General features: G+C 51.5%; 3 protein-coding genes and 1 non-coding gene across 6 annotated transcripts; 1 reads left to right on the top strand and 3 right to left on the bottom strand.

Annotated features, from left to right (window-relative positions):
• Nucleotides 1-3,257: 3,257 nt before the first annotated feature.
• On the bottom strand, nt 3,258-3,330 carry TRNAE-CUC (transfer RNA glutamic acid (anticodon CUC)). The gene has a single exon. It is a non-coding gene; the product is annotated as a tRNA-Glu (tRNA).
• An 8,167-nt stretch (nt 3,331-11,497) lies between these two features.
• Nucleotides 11,498-13,393, bottom strand: SLC35A4 (solute carrier family 35 member A4). The gene has a single exon (XM_004321977.3). The coding sequence runs from the start codon at nt 13,390-13,392 to the stop codon at nt 12,418-12,420; it is 975 nt and encodes a 324-aa protein (XP_004322025.1). The 5' UTR covers nt 13,393; the 3' UTR covers nt 11,498-12,417.
• A 31-nt stretch (nt 13,394-13,424) lies between these two features.
• LOC117311618 (SLC35A4 upstream open reading frame protein) lies at nt 13,425-15,853 on the bottom strand. The gene is made up of 3 exons (XM_033853258.2): nt 15,695-15,853; nt 14,609-14,707; nt 13,425-14,010 (listed from the first exon to the last, which is right to left on the bottom strand). Exons 1-3 carry the CDS (start codon nt 15,707-15,709, stop codon nt 13,813-13,815), a joined length of 312 nt encoding a protein of 103 aa, XP_033709149.1. The 5' UTR covers nt 15,710-15,853; the 3' UTR covers nt 13,425-13,812.
• Nucleotides 15,854-15,989: 136 nt separating this feature from the next.
• On the top strand, nt 15,990-22,064 carry APBB3 (amyloid beta precursor protein binding family B member 3). Of its 3 annotated transcripts, XM_004321976.4 has the most exons (12): nt 16,010-16,318; nt 16,606-16,769; nt 16,852-16,928; nt 17,514-17,574; nt 17,778-17,924; nt 18,047-18,174; nt 18,602-18,716; nt 18,855-18,939; nt 19,185-19,268; nt 19,536-19,651; nt 19,789-19,980; nt 21,510-22,064. In XM_004321976.4, exons 1-12 carry the CDS (start codon nt 16,270-16,272, stop codon nt 21,744-21,746), a joined length of 1,455 nt encoding a protein of 484 aa, XP_004322024.1. In that variant the 5' UTR covers nt 16,010-16,269; the 3' UTR covers nt 21,747-22,064. The 3 variants fall into 3 exon arrangements, with proteins under 3 accessions (XP_073658696.1, XP_004322024.1, XP_073658695.1); XM_073802595.1 differs by lacking the exon at nt 19,789-19,980 and having other exon boundaries at nt 15,990-16,318; XM_073802594.1 differs by lacking the exon at nt 16,010-16,318 and having other exon boundaries at nt 16,332-16,769; nt 17,477-17,574.
• The last annotated feature ends 40 nt before the right edge of the window (nt 22,065-22,104 follow it).

Below are 22,104 nucleotides of genomic sequence, written 5' to 3'. Positions count from 1 at the left end.
TGCCTGTGTCTCCCTGCAGGAGGCGGAGCAGGAGTTGCTAGCAAGAGTCCAGTGCATGCTGGGCTCGGTGGGCCGAGGGTACAGTGTGGCCCTGCTGCTTCGGGGTCGAGAAACAGAGGCACCCCGGCTTGTGCCTCAGGTGAGTCCCAGAGGATGCACCAGTCATAGCTGTTATGAGACTCAAGTGTTGGCTCCTCAAGGAGACCTTCGAGAACTTTCCCCTCCCCACCCTAGCTGGACTAGGTGCCCCTCCTTGGGGTTCCTATAGCACCCCGTGGTCCATACAGGATGTTTTTCCAGCATCAATCACGAAGCTATTGAGAGGTCAGGGAAGGTGGGAGGCTGGGGTCCATGAGGTGAGGGTCAAGGAGGGGTGGTGTGCAAAGATCAAATACTCAGGGAAGTCTACTTTTCACTGTTCTTAGTAATACTAATAATGATAATAAACGTTTTGTTTTTAGGCTTCAGCAAAGTGCCCCCAAACTAAAATAGTTGCCTCAAAACCTTGTCATGAGCCCCTACCCTAGCAAACAGGAGGTCCCACTGAAAATGTCTGCTCACTTGTCTGGCTCGCTGTGAACCACAAGGCCAGGGGCTATTTTTGTCCTGGCCACCAAGTCCAGAGCACCTAGCACAGGGCCAGGCATAGAAATAATTTCCTTGCCCTCAGGAAATGTTGAAAAACAGGTTAATCCTTTCTCAATCCTCACTCACCCTTCTCCTCTTTAGCTGCTGCAGATGCTGTTTGAAGAAGCTCTGCCCCTCAGGGGCTCTGATGCCGTGCTTAGTACACTTAGCCTGGTGCAGGTGAGGCCCTGAGGGGAGGGGAGACCTGGGGAGCCAAGGCCATGTTGATGCTGCAAAAGAGCCCAAGGCTCAGGGACTGCCTGAAGAGTTTGGATCTTTTGCCCGTCCAAACACCTACAGCTAGTCTCTCATTGGTTCCCCCTCTTCCCGTTCATCCTCCACACCACTGTCGGCTTGCCTTGCTGGGGTCTCCATTTTCCTGCCTGAGATGGCTGAATTTTGGTGCCCTGCTTGGTTCACAGGGCCCCAGCGGGAGGATCACATGAGCCAAAGGCTGGGGAAAGGTTCGGTTTGTAACAGATGTTGTGCTTGTGTGATCGCAGCTCAGCACCAGTGGGAGGAGTCGGGACCTGCTTGCTCCAGGCTCAGAGACCCTGTCAGTGCTGGATGTGTCCCCTCTGGGCTTGTGAGTGTCCAGAGCCCAACGGGGTCTGAGGGAGCTTGTCTTAAGTCAGGGCTGACACCCCAAACCAAGCCGTTGGAGGCTTCTCCCCACTGCCACTCCAGGGAAGGGAAGTTATGAACTTGGGGTCATGCTTACAGGTTTTGCATTTGCCCCCAGGACTCCCTCTCACCGTCTTCCCTTCATCCCATATCTCCATAACCTCTCGCTCTTCTCACCACCCCATCCACTTACACCTCTTCAACTCAGTCATTACCATCCCGGGTGATCTGAGCATCTCACCGAGCTGAACTTCAGTTTCTCCATCTATAAAATGGGAGCAATCCCAACTATCTTGTTTCCCTCACTGGGCAGATGATAGGAGAAAAAATAAGATCATGAAGATGAGAGGCTTTTAGGGGATATATTGAGCTTGGAGTCTTGGGGATGATTCTTATAGGCTCTTGGGCCCCCATGGGCTCCCCATGCAGAGATTCTGGGGGGCTGGACAGAACCCTTGTGCTTAGGAGCTGAGATCAGCCTTCCCTTCCTCCAGGGTGGTAGAAAATGTCAGTGAAGTGGAGGTGTCTGACTCAAGAGCTGCCTCAGAGCTGTACTTGCAGGCTGCAGGTGGTGAAGACAGGTGAGGACAGGCAGGTGCCTTCACCCACCCCCATCCCCTAGCCATTTGGCCTGATCCTTTGATCTCCTCCACAGTGCCTGCTCTCTGCTCACTGTCACCATGTCCTGCCCACGGCCTGACCCTCCTGAGGGGCCTGGGACCCAGGGCATGTGGCGAGGAGCCTTGCGGATCCTGCAGCTTCCAGGAGCCCTGTAAGTTTGATGGAGCCTTTTAACAGCTTTGGGGAAGGCTTGGGTAGGTGGCTGAAATATGGATGTAGAGGCCCAGGGCAGCATCAGAGTCTCCTCCTTTCCTCATGTCTGACATGCTGAAGGATTTGCTCCCTTTAGTATTTCTTGTAAGGCAGGTCTACTAGCAATGAACTCCCTCAATTTTTGTTTATCTGGGCATATCTTACTTTCTCTTACATTTCTGAACGATAGTCTTGCCAGATACAGAAATCTTAGTTGAAAGGTTTGGTTTTTTGTTTTTTTTTCTTTCAACACTTTAACTGTGTTATCTCACTGCCTTCTGGCCTCCATAGTTTCTGATGAAAAATTGGTTTTTAATCTTACTGAAGATCCCTTGTGCATAATAAGCTGCTTCTCTCTTGTTTTCAAGATTCTTTCTTTGACTTTGGATTTTGACAGTTTGATTATAATCTGTCCTGGTGTAGATCTCTTTGAGTATACCCTCCTTGGAATTTGTTGAGCTTCTTGGATGTGTAGATTCATGCCTTTCATAAGTTTGAGGGACTTTTTGAGCATTATTTCTTCAAATATTCTTTCTGTCCTTTTCTCTTTCTCTTCTCCCTCTGGGACTCCCATTATGCATATGTTTGTACACTTGATGTCAGCCCACAGGTCTCTTAGGCTCATTTTCCTTCATTCTCTTTTCTTTCTGCTCCTCAGACTGGATAATTTTATTTGACCTATATTCAGGTTTGTTGAGATTCTTGTGCCTGCTCAAATCTACCCTCTAGTGAATTTTTAATTTCAGTTATTGTACTTTTCAGCTCCCATATTTCTACTTGGTTCCTTTTTATAATTTCTATTGTTCTATTGATAGTCACTGAGACATCATTTTCTTTCTTTTTTTTTTTTCTTTATCTTTATTCCCCTTCTCCCACCACAAAATTTTTAGGAAAATTCCCAAGATAGCAGTGAAGCTAGAAGTTGGGTGGGAAAGAGGGAACTGGGAGTTGACAGAGGAGCCAGCCTTGGTGAGACATCATTTTCTTGATTTAGTTTTCTGAAAATATCTAAGACAGTTGATTTAAAGTCTTTGTCTACTGAATCCAGTGTCTGGTTTCCTCAGGGACAGTTTTTATTAATTTCTTTTTCTTTTTTCCTGTGAGTGAGCCATACTTTCTTTTTTTTTAATTAAAAAAAATTTTATTTATTTATCTGGCTGTGCCAGATCTTAGTTGAAGCATGTGGGATCTAGTTCCCTGACCAGGGATCGAACCAAGGCCCCCTGCATTGAGAGTGCAGAGTCTTAGCCACTGGACCACCAGGGAAGTCCTGAGCCATACTTTCTTATTTGCATGCCTAATAATTTTTTGTTGGAAACTGGCCAATTTGAGTACTTTTTGTAAAGACTATATTCTTTATTGTGTTGGTCTCTTAAGTTTCCATTCTTTTTCCTTAGTGCTCTGACACTCTGGATATGATAATCTGGTAACTCTGAAAGCTGGATTCTCCCTCCTCTCCAGGGTTTGCCTTGTTGCTTGTTGTGAGCATCAGCCATCCATTTGCTTACTTTTCCAAACAATTTTTGCAAAGACTGTATTCCTTGCAGTCACTGAATTCTTCATTCTATTATCTCAGTGATTAGCCAATGACCTGACATAGAATTCCCTAACCTCCGAGAATGCGCGCCCCCCCCCCAAAAAAAAAAGAAAGGAAAAGGAGAAAAAGGAGGAGGAGGACAGGTAGGAGAAAGGAAATGAGGAGAGAGGAAGGAGAAGAAGGAGGAGGCAGGGAGGAGGAAAAGGGAAAAAAAGGGAGAAAGGAAGAAAAAAATTCTCCAGGTTTCTACAGACTGGCTCTGTGTTGGGTCACTCCTTAAATGCTTAGCAAGACCATTTACAGCTCTGCCTTAGCCTCACCTGATGCTTGCACTGAGCCCTAATTCAGCCAGAGGTGAAAGCCTTTGGTCTTCTCAGGTCTCTTCTGACCACACATACTGCCCTGGACATATGTGTGGCTTTCTAGGTACCCTAGTACACATGGGAACTTTTCAAAATCCTTATTCCTCCAAAATTTCACTCCCCACCTTTTCTCCCAGTCTTTCCATGTGTCTATTGTTTGCCCCAACTGTTATTTTTGCTTGTTCTTTCATCTCTCAATGCTTTGGGGGACTATCCTCTGGCATAGCTCCTCTGCTCCAAGAGAATTCCAAGATAAGTGAGACAAAGGGAGGCAGCTTTTGTCAGTCCTTTGTGGGAAACCCCAGACAATCAAAACAGACAAACACAGTTCCCTGGGAACAAGATCTACTCTGCTCCTTTCAGAACCAGGTACCCCCACCAGAAATGTGGGCTGTGCTGGGGAGAAGGTTGGGGCTAGGGTAAGTTGAAAACACCACAAAGATCTCTTACCATATTTAAGCTGCCTTTCTCCTGGTTAAACATTCACTTGATTGCTGTCAACCTTTGACTATCTCCCAGAGTTCCAGTAAGGTTGATTCTGACCATTTTTTTTGCCAGATGTTTCTGGGAAGGGACAGACTCCCAGAGTTTCCTACTCTGCCATTTTTGTTGATGTCACCTTGCTTTGCCATTTTACAATTGGGCTGTATTTTTATTATTGAGGTGTAGGAGCTCTTTATATATTCTGGATACAAGTCCCTTGTCAGATATAAAATTAAATTGTTTTTACTATGAGAATGTATTATTTGTGTAATTTTAAAAGTAATCAAATATAAAATAAAATAAAGATCTATACAAGGTTGCAAATCTGTCTGGTGGTACACAAAAGTGACTGGAAACAGTCAATCTTTCCATCAGAGTGTGATTTGGGCCAGTTTCTTTCTGCATCTACCGGTGGACATCTCTTTTCTTCCTCCATCCCTCCCTCTGGCAGAGACTGTCCCTTGCTGCAGGTGTTGGCTGGTAAGGTTGTTGGTGAGGAGGTGGAGGGCTCTCTGCCCTGGATTGTCTCATGTCTCCTGGAAGGAAACAACTACAGTGGCCTTCTTCTTTGCCTGGACCCTCAAGGTGGCCTGGGGGAGGACGTGGGTTTCTTTGGGAAGCTCTAGGATCTGGCCTTAGGCCTGGCCCCCCCTCACCCAACCAGCGGCAGCCCCAACCCTAGCGAGCCGAGAGAGAACCTGAGCCTCTGGGATGGCCAGGATTCAGAAAGGTCCCAGAATTGCCAGGCTCTCACCGTCTGGAAAGGTAAGGCCAATAGTAAAAGCAACCCCTCACCCTTTCAGAGGCCTTCAACAGTTTACCAAGCATTTTTACACTGACTAAAACCTTTGATTCTTACCACAATGCCATGAGGCAGATCGAATCTACGGGCGAGGGAAGGGAGGCAGGTTTAATTTATAGACGAGGAAAGGGAGGATCAGAGAAGGGAAGGTACTTTCCTATTTTCACACACTCATTAAAGATCAGGCCTCTGTGAAATGATATGTCAGAAATTTGGGGGAGGTCAAGTGGAGTGTATAGATCAAACAAGAATGACCATGAGTTGATATTTGTTGAAGCTGATAAGGTGATAAGCAGATGAAATTCCTAGACTTTGTATATGTTTGAAGTTTTCCACTAATAAAAGAGTAAAAAAAAAAAGTCTGTGGGGCTTCCCTGGTGGCACAGTGGTTAAGAATCCGCCTGCCAATGCAGGAGACATGGGTTCAAGCCCTGGTCCGGGAAGATCCCACATGCTGCGGAGCAAGTAAGACCATGCGCCACAACTACTGAGCCTGCGCTCTAGAGCCCGTGAGCCACAGCTACTGAAGCCCGCACGCCCAGAGCCTGTGCTCCGCAACAAGAGAAACCACTGCAATGAGAAGCCCGCACACCACAACAAAGAGTAGCCCCTGCTCGCCGCGACTAGAGAAAGACCACATGCAGCAACAAAGACCCAACGTAGACAAAAAAAAAAAAAAAAAAAAAAGTAAAAGTCTGGCCCTCTGTCTTCAGAATCAACAAACACATTCATTTGGCCAACATATTCCCAGACCACAGCCTACATCAGGCCCTGTGGAATGAGGAAGATAAGTTGGGGCATTTCACACTCTCAAGGACAAAGCAGGGAGGGAAGGAAGTGTGTTTACGTATAGGCCAGTTTGGGATCGTGACTAAGGGCACAGGCTTTAGTGTCAGACAGAACTGGGCTTGAGTTTCAGTTCTGCCACTCACCAGGAAGTTGCTTGACCTCTCTGAGGTTCGGTTGCCTCATCTGGAAAATGTGGAGGGAGACAGGGTAAATTAGGGTTGCTGCCCCACTGGAGTATTGTGTAGCTAAAAAGGGACAATCCATGAAAAGCCTTAGCACAGTACCGTCGAACACACGGAAAATGCCGGATAGGTGTTAGCTATTTTTTTTTAAAATTAATTTTTGGCTGAGTTGGGTCTTTGTTGCTGCGCGCGGGCTTTCTGTAGTTGCGGCGAGCGGGGGCTACTCTTCGTTGCGGTGTGCAGGCTTCTCATTGAGGCGGCTTCTCTTGTTGTGGAGCACAGGCTCTAGGCATGTGGGCTTCAGTAGTTCTGGCTCACAGGCTCTAGAGCGCAGGCTCAGTAGTTGTGGCACACGGGCTTAGTTGCTCGGCGGCATGTGGGATCTTCCCGGACTAGGGCTTGAACCCGTTTCTCCTGCATTGGCAGGCGGATTCCCAACCAATGTGCGACCAGGGAAGCCCAGGTGTTAGCTATTTTTATGAATAGTACTGTTAACAGAAATTAAAAGTTTTACAAGCAGTGTGCTTTGGAGTTCAGAGGAAGGAGGGAGTCACTCTGTGTCTCCCCTTACTAGGCAGCTCCCTGAGCTTGCTCCAGGCTGCTCTGTTGGGGGCCGCAGAAAGGAGGATGAAGGTGAGACAGGTGAGGCCCACCCTCTGGGATGCAGTAGAAGAGGCCCGGGCCCGGCGGGCTGGCCTGAAGAGCCTGCGTTCAGGCCTCCTTGGGGACGCCCTGACAGATAGTGGGCTCGGCCAGCTGGGCAGGGCACTGCGGGAGTTGCGGGTGAGCAAGGTGAGGTCTGTGGGTGCCTGGGCCAGCAATGGCCAGAGCCCACCCAGAATCCCCTCTCCACAGGTGGTAAAAGCCTGGAGCCAGCGCTCAGGAAGCTGGATGCTCAAAACAGTCAAAACTGAGGCTATGGGGCTCCCAGAACCACAGGTACGTCTTCCCATCCAAACTCTTGGGAGGCCTATTGATGTCTGCCTCCTTTTTCTCTGTTTACAGAGCACTGTGAGGGGGCTCTTCCTTCCTTCATTAATGTATTGATTCCCGAACATTTATTGACCACTATGTGCCTTTTTATAATCCTCTGGAAAGAAACAATTAACACCATGATCAGTGCTCTGAAGACCTTATCCAAAGGGCTCTATGTGGGCATCTAAGTTAGTCTTGGCGAGAGAGAGAAGGAAGACTTCATGGAGGAAGTTGAAACCTGAAGGAGATGGCTAGCAAAGATGAATGAAGAACATTCCAGGCAGAAAAAATAACAGGAGAAGTGTCAGAGGTAAGCGAGTCCTTGATCTCTTTGGGAGACTGCAAGCAGCTCAATTTGCTGGAGGATAGAGTTTGAAGAAGAAAGTCCAGAGAGAAGGATTGGAGACTGAAGTAGGGGCCTGGTCATGCAGGTCTTTGTAAATCAATTGAGATGTTTGGAGTTTGTCTGGAAGGTCAAGGGGAAGCCACAATTTATTTTAAACAGGGAAGACAACATCGCTCCCAGCATTGCTTCAGCAAACTGAAGCTCCGAGAAGTGATGTGAGTATCCCAGGGTCACTAGGATAATCAAAGGCAGCAGAGGTGCAAAGACATCCAAGTCCTTAGACTCAGTACGGCACTCTTTCATCCCCTTAGGATGCATGTCCTCCCTTATGCAGAAGGGGCGCTGTCTTCCATGATTTGTCACAGGGTGGCTGGAAGGTCGCCCCTGTCCAGCTTCTCCTGGTGCTTTCATTTTCTTAATTACTTATAACTTGTTTTTACAGCCCTGGGCCTTGGGAATTAGGCGTGTAAACTCCAAGTTATTGAACAGGGCTGGCCACTGCTAAGTGCTTTGGGTGCCTTATCTCATTGCATGCTCTCTACAACTTTTATCAGCTCCATTTTATGGATGAGAAAATGGAGACTCAGAAGACTATCCACCTGCCTGAGGTCAAACAGCTAAGAAAACGAGGGGCTGGGACCCTGATCTGACTTCAAAACCAACACTGTCCTGGGAAAAAAGGTAATAGAATTCTCATTCGTAATATATTCTCAGCAGGTCACAGATTCAACAGCAAGCCCCAGCCCAGGCCTCCAGGAAGAGCATCAAGGTGAGGCTGGTGCTTGGGGTGGAGCTGGAGGTCTTCTCCACCTTTGGTGTGCTTAACTGCATTTTCCTCCAGTGGCAGGAAGAACAGCACCTATAGGACCTGATCTCCACCAAATGCACCCTCTCAGGGACTCTGAGGAACAGGTAACACCTCATGTACCCCAGAACAACTGGAAGCTGTTGGGGAGTAGAGTCGCAGAGTCCTGATAATATGTGTCCTGCTTACCTTGCCCTAACATCAGGGAGAAATATGGAGCTTTTGGCAAATGAAGGGCCTGAAGGGTTACTGTATCCCTCAGGGAGGGGCATGGGAAGGGGCTGTTTTCCTACTGGGTTGGTTTAGGGGCATGGGCTCCCTAGGGCCTCCATGGCACCTACTGGCAGAATCAATACCTCTCCTCTTCCCTCACCGCCTCTGAGTCTCTGTCCAGGCCACAGGCTCTTTCAGGCCAGCTAGTCTCCTGGATGTAATTCTAGGAGCTGCCCTGGTAATGGCGGTCTGTTGGAAAAGTTGGGCCCTGTGTCCTAAGGCTGTGTACACACATGGGCTTCTGGCTGAGCCTAGAATGATGCCACCTAGGCCCAGCAGGCCCCGGATGTGGCCCTGCAGTTCTTCCTGGCTCAGGCCCAGAGGTAGAGACTGCGAGAACAGCACCAAATTTGGATCCAAGAGGAACTGAAGCATTTGCAACAGGAGGAAGAAGTGGTGGCAGGGGTCCACATCAAAGGCCTGGTGGCTGAAGAGGTGAGGAAGGTCAAGTAGGGGACTTGAGGCTCCTACTTTTTTTTTTTTTTTTTTTTTGCTGAGTCAGGTCTTAGTTGTGGCACGGGGGATCTCCGTTGAGGCATGTGGGGTCTTTCGTTGTGGCACTTGGGCTTCTCTCTAGTTGTGGTGTGTGAGTTTTTCTCTTATTTGTGTCGTGGGGGCTCCAGGGCGCGTGGGCTCTGTAGTTTGCGGCACGCAGCTCTCTAGTTGAGGCACACGAGCTCAGTAGTTGTGGCACGTGGGCTTAATTGTGCCGCAGCATGTAGGATCTTAGTTCCTAGACCAGGGATCAAACCTGCATCCCCTGCATTGCAAGGCGGATTCTTTACCACTGGACCAGCAGGGAAGTCCCTTGAGGCTCCTTTTAACCTGGCCAGGTACTGTGCTGGGATCTAGCATCAATCACAGCAGACTGGACCACAACCTCTCTCATGGCCCTCACAGCTTTGTGGGGGATAGACGATGCAATTCTCAGTGCTAAGTGCTGTAAATGAGGGAGCTAGTGACTTGTGGGAACAAACAGGTGTACCTGGCCCAGGCTGGAGTGGAGCAGAGAAGATGACATCTAACCTGAGACTTTAAGGACAAACAGATTAGCCAGAGAAATTCACTAGACTCAGATCCACAGGGCAGTTTGTGCTCATCACATGGAGGCACTAAGTAAACAGATCTTGTTTAAACAGGAAACAAAACTTGTGTGCACGGAGGTCGGATCAGGGGAAGGTGGGAGACATGCTCTTAGGAGAGAATCCTGTATGAGCAAAAGTCCAGACGGAAGCAATGGCAAAGTAGGTTCTGGGTGTTGCCAACTGTCCATCTGGCTGGAGCCTGGCAGGTGCATGGTCAGAGTCAAGGCTAAAGAGACCGTGTGCCACGCCTCTGGATTTGGACTTTACCCCAAGGATGACGGTGAACTACTGAAATGCATGTGTCATCTCAGTTCTGTCCCTCACTAGCCATGTGAATTTGGTCAAGTTAGGTCACTTCTCTGACCCACTGTTTCCAAATCTGTAAAATAGCAATTACCTCAAAGGTTATCATTAGATAAAACGAAATAATAATATAAAGTAGAGCAGAGCCTGGCACACAGGTTGCGCTCAACAAACGGTACGTATTATCACTGAAGGTTTCCGAGGAGAGGCAGAGATGGCACCGGGAGTGGACAGGGCTGAGACTCCAGCTGGAGGCCCTTCAGGCAGAACGGGACACTGCGGAGCAGGACCTGACAGCCCTCTATGACCTGCACGTGCAGGCTGCCCGGGCTTGGACGTGCCACGTGCTGCAGGTCAGTGAGGACAGAGGGCAGGCCTTGAATTGGTTCCAAGGCTGGCTGACTGATGGGGATCTCTGAATCTGCGCACAGGTATTCCGAGCCTGGCGGGGGCTGTGGGAGGAACAGGCCATGGCCACAGAGCATCACTATCGCAGCCTGCTGGCTGGCATCCTGCAAGACACCATCAACCTGGCCACGCAGAACCAGGAGCTCCAAGTCCAGAGCCAGCGACTTCAGCAGACTAGGCTGGGCCTAGTAAAGGTCCTAGAAGGGAGAGGAGTTGGGACACAACAGCCAAGCTAACCTTCATTATGGATAATTAATAACACCACTAACTAGGTCTCATTGTGCCAGTACCTGCTGAGCACACTAACATCCCTTATTTGATTTAGTCATTTCCAGTCCCCTTTATAGTAGTAGGTATCATCTGACTCCCCCCTCCAATTTCAGAGATAAGCCAACTAAAGCTAAGAGAGGTTAAGTAATTGTTCAAGGACAGTCAGCCAATAGGTGACAGAGCCAGAATTAAAACTCAAGCCTGGTTGGCTATAGCTCTACACTGCCAGAAATAGTAGTTCACAAGTTGCAGTGTGCATCAGAATCACCTAGGAAGCTTACTGAAAAGGAAAAAAAAAAAAAGAATAAAGAAAAAAAATTCCCAAACCTCACTCCCTAAGATTCTGCTTCAGCAGGACTGGGGTTTCTCTTTTTTTTTTCCCCACAAGCTTACCAGGTATTCTACCACGGGAGCAGGGCCTGACATTCCTCTGGTCATGAGAAGAGAGGACAGGCAGGAATATCAGTGAGGGATCCAGAGGAGATGAGAAACGAGACCACCTTGAGTCCTAAGAGCTCTCTAGCCTACAGTCTACAGTTTGCCTTGCTGGGCCCAACACTTTCTATTCCCAAGACTCCTTCCAAATTCTCCAGGGCCCAAGTGTTATGCTTCAGAGAAACTTCCAAAGCTCCGTGACACAAAATAGTCTCGGCTCCATGGAATTCTCAAAGGAAACAATGCTGTTAGCAACAGCTGGGAAAAAACAGCCTCTTCTCTTAGTCAACAAGTCACCCCAGGATTAAGATACTCAGGGCACCAGAGGAATGAAATTATGTTTGAGAGGAGCTATGCAACACAGAAGACACAGGACAATTATGGCCAACTGTAGGAACCACCTATACCCCAGAGCACTTTATTAAGACCTTATTGCTTATACAGACACTGATTGAGCTATACAAGTTTCCCTGTGCCTGGTCCCAGGTCACTCTGTGTAGAGTTTCCCTGTTGGCTGTTGGGAGCCGGGACACTGCTAGGAAAGGGCAGGACTCAGAGTGGGAAAGATGGTACCTCCTAGAAGCTATAGAGGGGGCAGTGGGCTATGAGAGAGCCCTTAGAGTGAGCAGAGAGGTCAGGAGTGTAGGCTTAAGCCAGGGCCCAGGGTCAACATCCCTGAGATGAGTCAAGCCCCAGTCCTCTCTGAGGTTTCCAGAACAAAGGCGGGATAAGGAGAGAGTGGGGGCATTATTTCCAGGTGCTGCTGCAGCTAGGGGAGCATGGCAGAGGCCTGGGTGATGGGCGTATAATCTGCAGCAACTGGGCTTTCCTACATGACAGTGGGGGGTGAGCATGTTATGGGGGAGTCATGCACCATGGCTGGGCTGGAGCAGCCAGCACCAGGCCTGGGGGCAGTGGGTCTGCTGGGGTGACCACAGTAGGCAAGGAAAGCCAACTGCTGCCCACACCCCACTTTAAGAAACTGCATTCATGCAGGTTGAGGCAGGGCACCTCCTCCCATCAGGCACGGTATCATTTCTCAGGCCCATGAACTGATGCTCCCCTAATTCCTTAGTCAGGAAGAACTTCTGGGGGTGTAAGAGTTTCCTTAACCAAACCCAGGCTTCAACCCTCCATCCACCTACCTCCAGAGACTGACATGGCTGCTCGTACTTCCCCAGCTTTTCTCGCAAGGCACTTGTTACAGGGCTGCTGAGGGGAGGGGTCAGCACTGGGAGGTGGCGCCGATGGTGGTGCCCAATCTACAGGTCAGGAATCAGGGTGGAGGTGGTGAGGGGCTAGCGACTGCCATAGTACAGGCGCACAGCCAGGCCAATGAGCAGCGTGGCCAGGAAGAAGGCAGCTGTGAGCTGAAGCTGCAGCAGGGCTGCTGAGAGCACAGCGTTGACCACTAGCGAGCAGGACACAACGAAGAGGCGTGTGATGCTGCTGCCGTGCTTCATGACAGCTGACATGAGCAGCCCATTTAGTGCCTGGCTCAGCACTACAAGTGCTGCCCATCCTGAGAAACCCTCCAGGAGGCCTGGGCCGGGGCCGCCACCTGCATGCAGACCTAGGTTCAGGAGCACACCGAAAGTGTAGAGGAAGAGGTTCTGAAGTGCCAGGGGCAGCCGCTGTCGCTTCATGAGCAGCTCTGTGTACACGGAAGATAAGCCTGAGATGAGGCAGTACAGGATGAGAAGCAGCAGTCCCAGTGGACTGATATGCAGGGGCATGGGGCCTGCAGCAGCTGCGGAAGGGGGCCCAGGAAGGGTGTTCCCAGGGTCCTGCAGGCCACCAGCTGCATAGCAGGCTCCTGCTGCCATGAGCAGCAGCAGTGCTAAGCCCTGGCGTGCAGAGAGGCGGTGTCGGAGGCAGAGGCAGTAGAACAGGGCTGTGCTTCCAATCTTGAGATTGCTCAGCACCTGGTAGGTGCTGGGGTCCATGTAACGTTGAAGGTAGATCACCAGGTTGTTGCTGGCGCCGTAGAGCAGGGCTGATAGTGCGAACGGGGCGGCCTGGCGCCAGGGTGGGGTCTGCTGGGGCCATGCTTGCCAGCCCACCAGGAGGGAGAAGGCGCACAGCAGCAGCTTGGTCAGTTCAGTCAGCAATACAGCCGAAGACGGTCGGAAGGGCACACGGCCATCCATGTGGCACAGTGCCAGCAATGGGGCATGGGCTCCGTACATGGCAGTGGACAGGAGTAGCATCAGGGTCCAGCGGGCCTGCCTGGGATGGCCCAGGCCTGGCACACCCCCGTCCTCTACACTCATGCCCAAACTAGACCCTGGGTGGCCTGTGTAGCTAGCAAGGGGGGATCAGTGGGGATTGTGACACGTTCGGGGAAAATCAAGTTATGGAGCTGGCTCCGAGGGGAGAGGAGCCTTGGTACATCGCCAGAGAGAATACTGAGAATCAAGAGTCAGCTGCAAACTCCACAGTAAGGGCTAGAAGAGGAAGGGGCTGGTAGTTCTAGAAGCCACTGTCTTGGGGCCAATGCCATGGGGTTATGGAGGCGAGGAGTCCAGGGTGCTGGCTGATGAGCCACTGTCCAGCCTCTGCAGGAAGGCGGCAGGAAAGCTGGAGACAGCAAATGGGTGAAAGCCGGGGAGGCCAGATATGGCATCTGTGGTTGAAAGGTCTCCACCTGCAGGCCCCAGCTGCTCATCCTGCCTCCCCCATGGGATCCAGAGCTAGTCGGGCCCCTTGCGCAGTGATTGAAGATAGTCCCTCAATGTCTTCTCCACATTGGGCACAGCATACGCCTGAGCTGCATATATGCCAGTGCAGGTGCCCACGGCAAAGCCTAATACTGCTGACGCCCTCAGTTTGGCCACCACATAGCCAGCCAGGAAGCCCTTGAGGAATGGAGAGGACAAGAGCGAGCCATCCTGTGGAGGAAAATGCAGGAGAAAATTCAGCCAGGCTCTCCCCTTCTCTGCCCAGGAGCTACTCAAGCTGGGCTTAGCATGTTCCACTACCTGCTCCTCCTTACTCTGGAAAACCATAGTATGCTCACCAAAGATTTTTTCAAGGTCCTGGGCAGAAAAAGAACCTAGGAGTCATGATCACACAATGTCAGAACCCTGAGGTTAGAAGGCTCTAACCACAGAATCCCACTGAGAGAGATGTCCCTGAGGAATCTGACCCCTGCTTGCTTCTCCAGTCTCATATCCTAGCATGCTCCCCCACTACTGCAGCCAAACTGAACTGTTTTCACCTCGCATGTTCATCATGCTACCTCCGACCACAAGGGCTTTGCCTCTGCTGTTCCATCTGCCGGGAATGTTCCCTCCTTCCCCCTTCACCCAGTTAACCCCTACTTAAGATCCCAGTTCAAAGGCCATTTTCTCAGGGAAACTTTCCTTGGTGACACAGAGAATAGGCCCTCAATAACCAACCATTTGCTGAATAAATCTCTACCACCCACTCAAAAGCATATTGGCCAATGAAGCCTAAGCGGGAGGCAGGGGGCAGGTGCACCTTTACCTGGTCTACACCACTGTTGACTTCGTCTTCCACACGTTGCTGCAGGCGCTCCAGCTGGTTCTTGAGAAATGCCAGGTCCTTAAGCTTGGGCAGAGAATCCTAGGACAAAAGAGAGGTTGGCTCCAGAAGGTTGACCCAGCCCCATCCCCTGCTCAAGTCTATCAGAGGCTGGGGGCAGGAGGCAGTGAGCCTAAGAAACCCCTTCCTATAAAACCTTCCTGAGATGATAGTGGTAAAGGAAGAAAGGCATTGAAAAGTAAAGAATTCACACGGGGGCCTGGGAGGGGGTGACCGATGGGACCTGCATCGGTAACTTACAGCAACTCTTACAGGAATTTTATACAGTAAGCGGTGTATAGAGAAGACAAGAGGGGCAGCTAGGGGACCTAGGTTTATCCGGCAAGTGCTAGTGAGTAGGAAGCTACCTGAAAGTCTATCTTGTCGCCTGTGTCCCGAGGCCTAACACAGGGACTCCAAGTACTTAGTAAATGTGTGGTTGGTGCTGAACTTCCAGACTAACGGTGAGGCAGTTCCTTGGACAATTTGGGGGTAAACCTGATTTCTGCCTAGGCTTCTCCCTCTTCCTCCCCAAACCCATCCCAAACTGAATGTGTGACTGGATGAGCTGGGGTTTGGTGCGGGGGGAGGGAACGTGGCTGTCTGCAAGGGTGTGGGTAAATGAATTCAGGATTTTGGTCGCACATACCGACGAAATTAGTGTGCCCAAGGAATGTGTTCGAATGCGGGTGTGTCTGTGTTGTTGGAAACTTCCTGTCTCTGGAAGGGAAATTTCGGTGGCTAGAGAACAGAGAAGACCGAGGACTGTCTGCAAGTAACTAAGGATCATCATGGTCCGGGGTTGGGGGTTGGGGTGACACCTGGGGGATTCCCGGTTCCGCTTGCCTTGCGCAATGCTCCGCCACTCCACTTCCCATTATTGAGGCAGTCGACAGGAGTAAAAGTCCGCTCCCAGGAGAAGCAAGGGGCACCCCCCACCCAGGAGCCCTCCCCATCTGTCGCCTCTCCCCAGGACTAAAAAGGTGTGAAGCCCACCCCGGACTGCAGACAACGTTCCTGTTCGCTCACCTTGTCATCCGCCATCTTCCCTGCCGAGCTTGTTGCGCAGGCGCAGCACCGCCTCCCTCCTGGCAAATGCTACTGCCATCTTTACTGAGGGCGCAGGCACTTCCGGGGCATTTCTGGAACGGGTGGAGACGCTTTCCTGAAGGTCTTCTTTTCGCAGATACTCCCACGTGACCTCTCCCTTTGAGACCCAGGCTGCGTGTGCGCGCGCGTAGACCACCTAAATGCCATGATCTCACTCGTGCGCGTGTGCGCTCCGCGCAAGTTCGCCTGGCGGATCTTCCGCCGCTTAATGAGCTCACAATTGAGCTATGATGTCAGCGTGCGCGCCGCGGACCTTGCTCCTCCTCCAGACCTTCGCACGCCAACGCGCGGCAACTGGGGGATCAGGACGGCTGTTTTCACGCGCCACCTTTCGACAGGAGGCGCTGCTCAGGCGGGTCCTTTCCCGCCCCAGGACCCGGCCCCTGCCCCGCCCCGTATTTGTGCGGCGCCAGCTGGCCAGGCCGATTCCAGCGCAGAGGCTGGACTTGTAGGCGCAGCAGCTCCGGAGGCGAGCTGGGGACGCGACCAGGGCTATGCTGGGCAAGGATTACATGCTGGCCATCATTCTGGTCAACTGCGATGGTGTGCACAGAGGGTCCCGATGGGAGGATCGGGAGCTGAGGGGGGACGAGGGAGCGCGAAAGGCTACCTCAGCCTCAAAGACAGGGAGGGGCGTACGTCTCGGAGTGAGGACCAGGGAACAAATGAACCCCGATCTTTGCACTGCAGTATCCAAGGTTGGAAGCCTGGAACCTCAGGCTGAACCTTCAGCGCTAAGTTGTGCCTTTTGGGTTGGAGGAAGGGTTATGACAAAGTGTTATTCTGAGCGCACATATATGCCTTCCTTCTCCAATCTCACGTTCCTGTAGATGACTTGTGGGGGGACCAGAGTCTGGAGGGGGAGCCAGGTTTGCCCCCTGGCTGGAGGAAGATCCGCGATGCTGCAGGTACTTATTATTGGCATGTACCCAGCGGTAGCACCCAGTGGCAGCGCCCAACCTGGGAGTCAGGAGATGCAGAGGACCCAGGCACGGTAGGTGGCGTGTGAAGAGGGGGCCTGAGCTCATGTGTGGATCTAAGCCTACTGCCACACTGACCTAGCCCCCTCTCTACAGAAGACGGAGGGAATTTGGGGACTTCGGCCCCCCAAGGGGAGATCCTTCTCCAGCCTGGAGAACTCACTGGACCGGAGGTAACAGGGATAGGCCAGGCAAAAATGAAAGGCTTGGGGTTCCATGGCACTCAAAGATGCAGCTGGACCCACAGTCCGCTTTCCAGCACAGGTTCTGGACTGTGTCCCATGTTTAGGGTTTTGTTATGTGTTCTTGGCTCTGTCCCATATTGTTGACTCTCCCAGTGTTTTGAGTTTTGTTCCTTGTTCCAAGCTGTTTTTTGTTACATGTTGTTTTATGTATTCTGGGTCCTGACCTCTCATGTTCTAGGCCTTGGTCACTACCCTAGGTTCTGTCCACGGAGGTTCCTATCCTGTGTTCTAGGGTCTTCTTGTCCTGATTTGGGGCGCTGGTCCAGATCTTGGACCCTGTTCCATGTTTGTTTTATTCTGTGTCCTGTGTGTTGAATTTTCCCTCAAATTCTAAGCCATGCTTTATGTTACATTTATGTAATATGTCCTGGGCCTTGTCTCACTCTGACTTTATATTTGGGACACTATATTCTGGGTCTTATCCCACATCTTGTGCCCATCGAGTAGTCTGGTCCTCACCATTGTCCCTTCTGTAGGAATTGTGGTCCTCTTACGAGCTCTGCTCTATTCCAGTAATTCTCTGTCCTGGTATGGTGAAGAATCCTACATCCAGAGAATGGAGCCAGGGGCTAAGGTAGTGATTTGGGCCTGAGGGCCAGTCCAGGGCATTGGGGAGGGTCCCAAGGGAAAGGTCAGGGGTGAGACTGGGCTGAGCAGAGGTAATCAAGGCTGAAGGGAGGTCTCAGAGGGTTTATATATGTGGAGCCTGTGGCACCTCCCACCCTACTTCACCTCTACTTACTCAGGGTCCTCGTGTCCTTTTCCTCAACCCATCAGTGCTTCGCAGTCCGCTCTCTGGGCTGGGTAGAAGTACCTGAAGAGGACCTGGTACCAGGGAAGAGCAGTATTGCAGTCAATAACTGCATCCAGCAGCTGGCCCAGACTCGTAGCCAGAGCCAGCCCCCGGATGGTACCTGGGGCGAGGTAAGCTGGCTGGCCCTTTAAGGGGTTCAGCCCAGCATCCAGCAGTGGTGGTTGTCCCTGAATTGCCTGTTCCTCATGGCAACCACCTTCATCTGAGCTCCGGGCTGACCTCTCCTTGGCAGGGCCAGAACATGCTGATGATCCTGAAGAAGGATGTGATGAGCCTGGTGAATCCCCTGGACCACAGTCTGATCCACCGCCAGCCTCTGGTGCACATTCGTGTATGGGGTGTGGGCAGCTCCAAGGGCCGGTGAGGACCCCTACATCCCTCGAAGTGAGAGTTGCTCCTCCCTCCCCCCGGCAGGCTGTGATCCCCGCTGATGCTGACCCCCTGTACTTGAACCCCTGGACACAGGTCCTCTGACATGTACCCAAGCTCTGCCTCCCCTGCCTGGTCCAGCCCTGGTTGGGGAGGGTGGGCCCAGCTCAGCAGGGACGGATGGGGGAGAGCCTGAGAGGCTGGGCTGATTCTCTCCTGTGCTCCCACATGCTTCTGGAACAGTGACAGGTGAGTGACAGCCAGGTGCCTAGAGCCCCAGCCCTGATCTCCTTGTTCCATCCCTGCCATAACCCTGACTTTCTAGCCTCCTGCAGGCACTACAGGCCCCTGTCCCTACCTAGCCTCTACCCCAGCTCCATCCCTGGCCCTGCCCTAGCCCCATCTCTGACCCTGCCAGGGACTTCGCTTTTGTGGCGGGTGATAAAGACAGCTGTATGCTCAAGTGCCATGTGTTTCGCTGTGACGTCCCTGCCAAGGCCATTGCCAGTGCCCTACACGGGCTCTGTGCCCAGGTAAGGGCCAGAGTGGGGCAGGGAATGTGGGTATGGAGCTGGGTCTGAAGCTGCTAAGGTGGTTGGGTTAGGGTGGTATTGGCTCCCTTACCTCACTTCCCCCTCCCTACACCTCATGCTGGCTGCATTGTGTTTCAGATCTTGTCAGAGCGAGTAGGGGTCAGTGGTGATTCCCCTTGCTGCTCACTAGACCCCATCTCCCCTGAAGACCTGCCTCGACAAGGTATGGGGAGGGAAGGGCTGCACTGCACCAACAGGCTACTTTGGTGAAAGATGGGAAGGGGGTTCTGGTTATTTAGTACTTCTCTGGAGATAGAGAACTTCTGAGGTATCCTTGTCCCAGGGATCCCAAACTCTAAATTGGAGGAACATCCATGGCCTTTTTCCTGCTAGTTCCAGTTCCCTTAGAAGCGTGGAGAAAGGGGTCTCTGAGAGAGTACCCAGGCCAACTTGGTGTATATATTTCAGTGGAGCTACTGGATGCGGTGAGCCAGGCTGCTCAGAAGTACGAGGCACTGTACATGGGGACCCTGCCAGTCACCAAAGCCATGGGTGAGGACTGAGTGGGCTGGAGGGGGTGGGCTCCATAAGAGAAGAGGAAGGTGGGAAAGGAAGGAGCTATCACATTTCTAAGAGTGCTCCCATGGCCCTCTATAGCCTGGGATGTACCACCCTTCTCAACTCAGGAGTCTAAACCTGGCTGCAGCTATTCTGTTCCCATCTCTCTGAATCCTAAGTCAGTGAGAGGGGCCTAGACACTCCCTGCAGATCCTTCTTTACACCTGGGAGACACCATGGTGGGCTTGTCCCCCCCCCCAGGCATGGACGTGATGAACGCGGCCATTGGTACCCTCACCACCCATGGGGACCGGGACGCCTGGGTCCCTGCCATGCTCAGCATATCTGACTCTCTCATGACTGCACATCCCATTCAGGTACCAGCCAGAAGAAGGTGAAGTTGGGGGTGTGGAGGGGTGGGTGGGGATGCCAAGGGGTTATTGCTTGCTACTGGAAGTGCTCAGTGGGTCCAGCTAGTACCTGGCCCCCTAGTGACTAGGCCTGATTTGGGCAGGCAGAGGCTGGTGCAGAGGAGGAGCCACTGTGGCAGTGCCCTGTGCGCCTCGTGACCTTTATTGGTGTTGGTCGTGACCCACACACCTTTGGCCTCATTGCCGACCTGGGCCGTCAGAGCTTCCAGTGTGCGGCCTTCTGGTGCCAGCCCCATGCAGGGGGACTCTCCGAAGCTGTGCAGGCTGCTTGCATGGTGAGTTAGGGGTGGGAATGGGTGGGTGGGATTGCCCTGCAGCTTCTCTGTACGGGTGACTGGGGTTCAGGATCGGCAGCCTCTCCAGAGATCACAAACCAGCCATGCCAGGGCTGACTGTGGTTCAGCAGTATTTTATTTGACCCTCATGCTGTTTTTAATAGGCTTTAATTAGTTGCCAATATTTAAAGGCCAGGACATTTCACATAATAATTGCCATTTGTGTTTTTTGTAAAATATCAGAAGTTCTGGCACTTGGGTCCACACGTATACATTTCAGCATTTAGCTGGAATTGTGTAAGGGCTGTGCCTTGAAGGGTGAGCATTGTCTTTCCTGTTTTCTCTCATTTAAATTGTTTTCTGGTTATCTGTGGGCATTTGAGTATGGGACACTTGCACTCAGTTCAGTTCACTTATTCACTCAAATATGAGTGCTTGCCGGAACTCAACCATACTGGACCCTGGGAATTCAGTGGTTTAGAGGGCATAGCCTTTGCCCTCACAGAACACTTAGGTTAGAGCAGAGACAGGCCAGAAAGAAGTTGTACACCACAGGATGATGGAGGATATGGCCCCTTTGGAGGTTCAAGAAGGCTACCTGAAAGAGGTGATAGAAAACTGAGAGTTGAAGGTCCAAGGAGGGAAGTTATCCAGGTGAAGGGGAATGGGACAGGACATGTGCCAAGTACAGGGAACCCCAGCTGTGAAGGTGAGAGGGATGTCAGTGGATTAGAGTATGTGTAAGAATCTAGTGTATCTGGAGTGCAGGGGGAGATGGAGTGAGAGATAGGGGTAGAAAGAATGGCAGAATCCAGGTCATGGACTTACAGGGTAGGGTGATGAATTTGTTTTATCTTGAGGCACTTTGAGCCATTGAAAGGTTTTGAGCAGGACAGTGAAGTCAAGTTTGTGAATTTTGAAGATCACTAAAGCTATAGTATGGGTAGAAGATTTGGAAGACACAAGAGAAGTGAGAAGACTATTTAGAACCCTGTTGAGTTCAAATGAGAGAGGAGCAGAGCAGTTTGCATTGGGACTGGGTTGTAGAACATCCCTTTGACTAGGGAGTCCACTTTGCCAGGGTCCAGTCCACTGCAATGAGAGATGGAGGAGAGTTAGCATAGTGGTAGGTATGGATAAGAGCACAGGCCGTGCAATCAGAACTAGTTTTGAATTCCAATTCTATCAATTTCTGATTATGTGACCTTGGGCAAGTCATGTATTCTCTCTGAATCTCACTTCCTCATTTGCAAAATGGTGATTTTAACACCCGATAAATAACTAGATCGATTAGATTATATATATAAAGAATTTAACACAGTGTCAAGCTCTCCTTAAATGCTCAGTGAATGTGAAGTTTTAGGCTTTTGTTATTGAGCTACCTGTGAATGCTGTAGGGGCTCCAAATGTGGCAGACTACCAGCTTCATTTCCTACTGAAGCCTTGGCCGCCGTGTCCCTGTCCTGCAGGAGCTTTCAGGGGGTCCGGGGCAGAAAGGAAGTGGATCCTCACATTCCCCTTCTCCCTAGGTTCAGTACCAGAAGTGTCTTGTGGCCTCTGCGGCTCGAGGCAAGGCCTGGGGTGCCCAGGCCCGTGCCCGCCTACGACTCAAGCGGACCAGCTCTGTGGACTCCCCTGGAGGTCCCCTGCCCCTCCCCCTGCTCAAAGGAGGGGTTGGGGGTGCAGGGGCAGCCCCTCGAAAGCGGGGCATCTTCTCTTTTCTTGATGCCTTCCGGCTGAAACCCTCTCTGCTCCACATGCCCTAAATTAATCGGGGAGGACTGGGGAAGGAGGTTCTGGGTCCATGCCCGACTCTGTACCCCTTCATTCCCCAGGGACCTGCAGCCTCTCGCCCCTTGGAGCCTTCTCTGCTTTCCCCACTGACCCTTGCCCACCCTCTATTTATTGCCCAATTTATTGTTTATATGGATGATTGAGAGGCCCTGTACCACAGCCTAGGCCCCGGGCTCTCCTCTCCCTGGGTCCCTGTGTTCCTTGCCCCTGTCCAGCCCTGGACAGTTGGCTCTACCTCAGCAACACTTTATAGCAAAATCGGTACAAATAAAAATCCCTCAGTGACCTCACCGGATGTGAGTATATTGGGCCTGGGACTGGGTTGGGAGT

Source organism: Tursiops truncatus, chromosome 3 (assembly GCF_011762595.2).
Source record: "Tursiops truncatus isolate mTurTru1 chromosome 3, mTurTru1.mat.Y, whole genome shotgun sequence".
Lineage (NCBI taxonomy): Eukaryota > Metazoa > Chordata > Mammalia > Artiodactyla > Delphinidae > Tursiops > Tursiops truncatus.
Note: the sequence above shows the minus strand (reverse complement) of the source record. Positions and strands in the feature narration are given on the sequence as shown.

What these genes read in the sequence shown, in the direction of transcription:
- SLC35A4 (XM_004321977.3), bottom strand. Translation starts at nt 13,392, where the DNA reads ATGAGTGTAGAGGACGGGGGTGTGCCAGGCCTGGGCCATCCCAGGCAG.
- LOC117311618 (XM_033853258.2), bottom strand. An exon ending in TCAACAGTGGTGTAGACCAG is followed by an intron (nt 14,011 to 14,608) that starts GTAAAGGTGCAC and finishes TTTCCTCCACAG; the next exon opens with GATGGCTCGCTCTTGTCCTC.
- APBB3 (XM_004321976.4), top strand. Translation starts at nt 16,270, where the DNA reads ATGCTGGGCAAGGATTACATGCTGGCCATCATTCTGGTCAACTGCGAT. An exon ending in CGGATGGTACCTGGGGCGAG is followed by an intron (nt 17,925 to 18,046) that starts GTAAGCTGGCTG and finishes TCTCCTTGGCAG; the next exon opens with GGCCAGAACATGCTGATGAT. An exon ending in CTGTGCAGGCTGCTTGCATG is followed by an intron (nt 19,981 to 21,509) that starts GTGAGTTAGGGG and finishes CCTTCTCCCTAG; the next exon opens with GTTCAGTACCAGAAGTGTCT.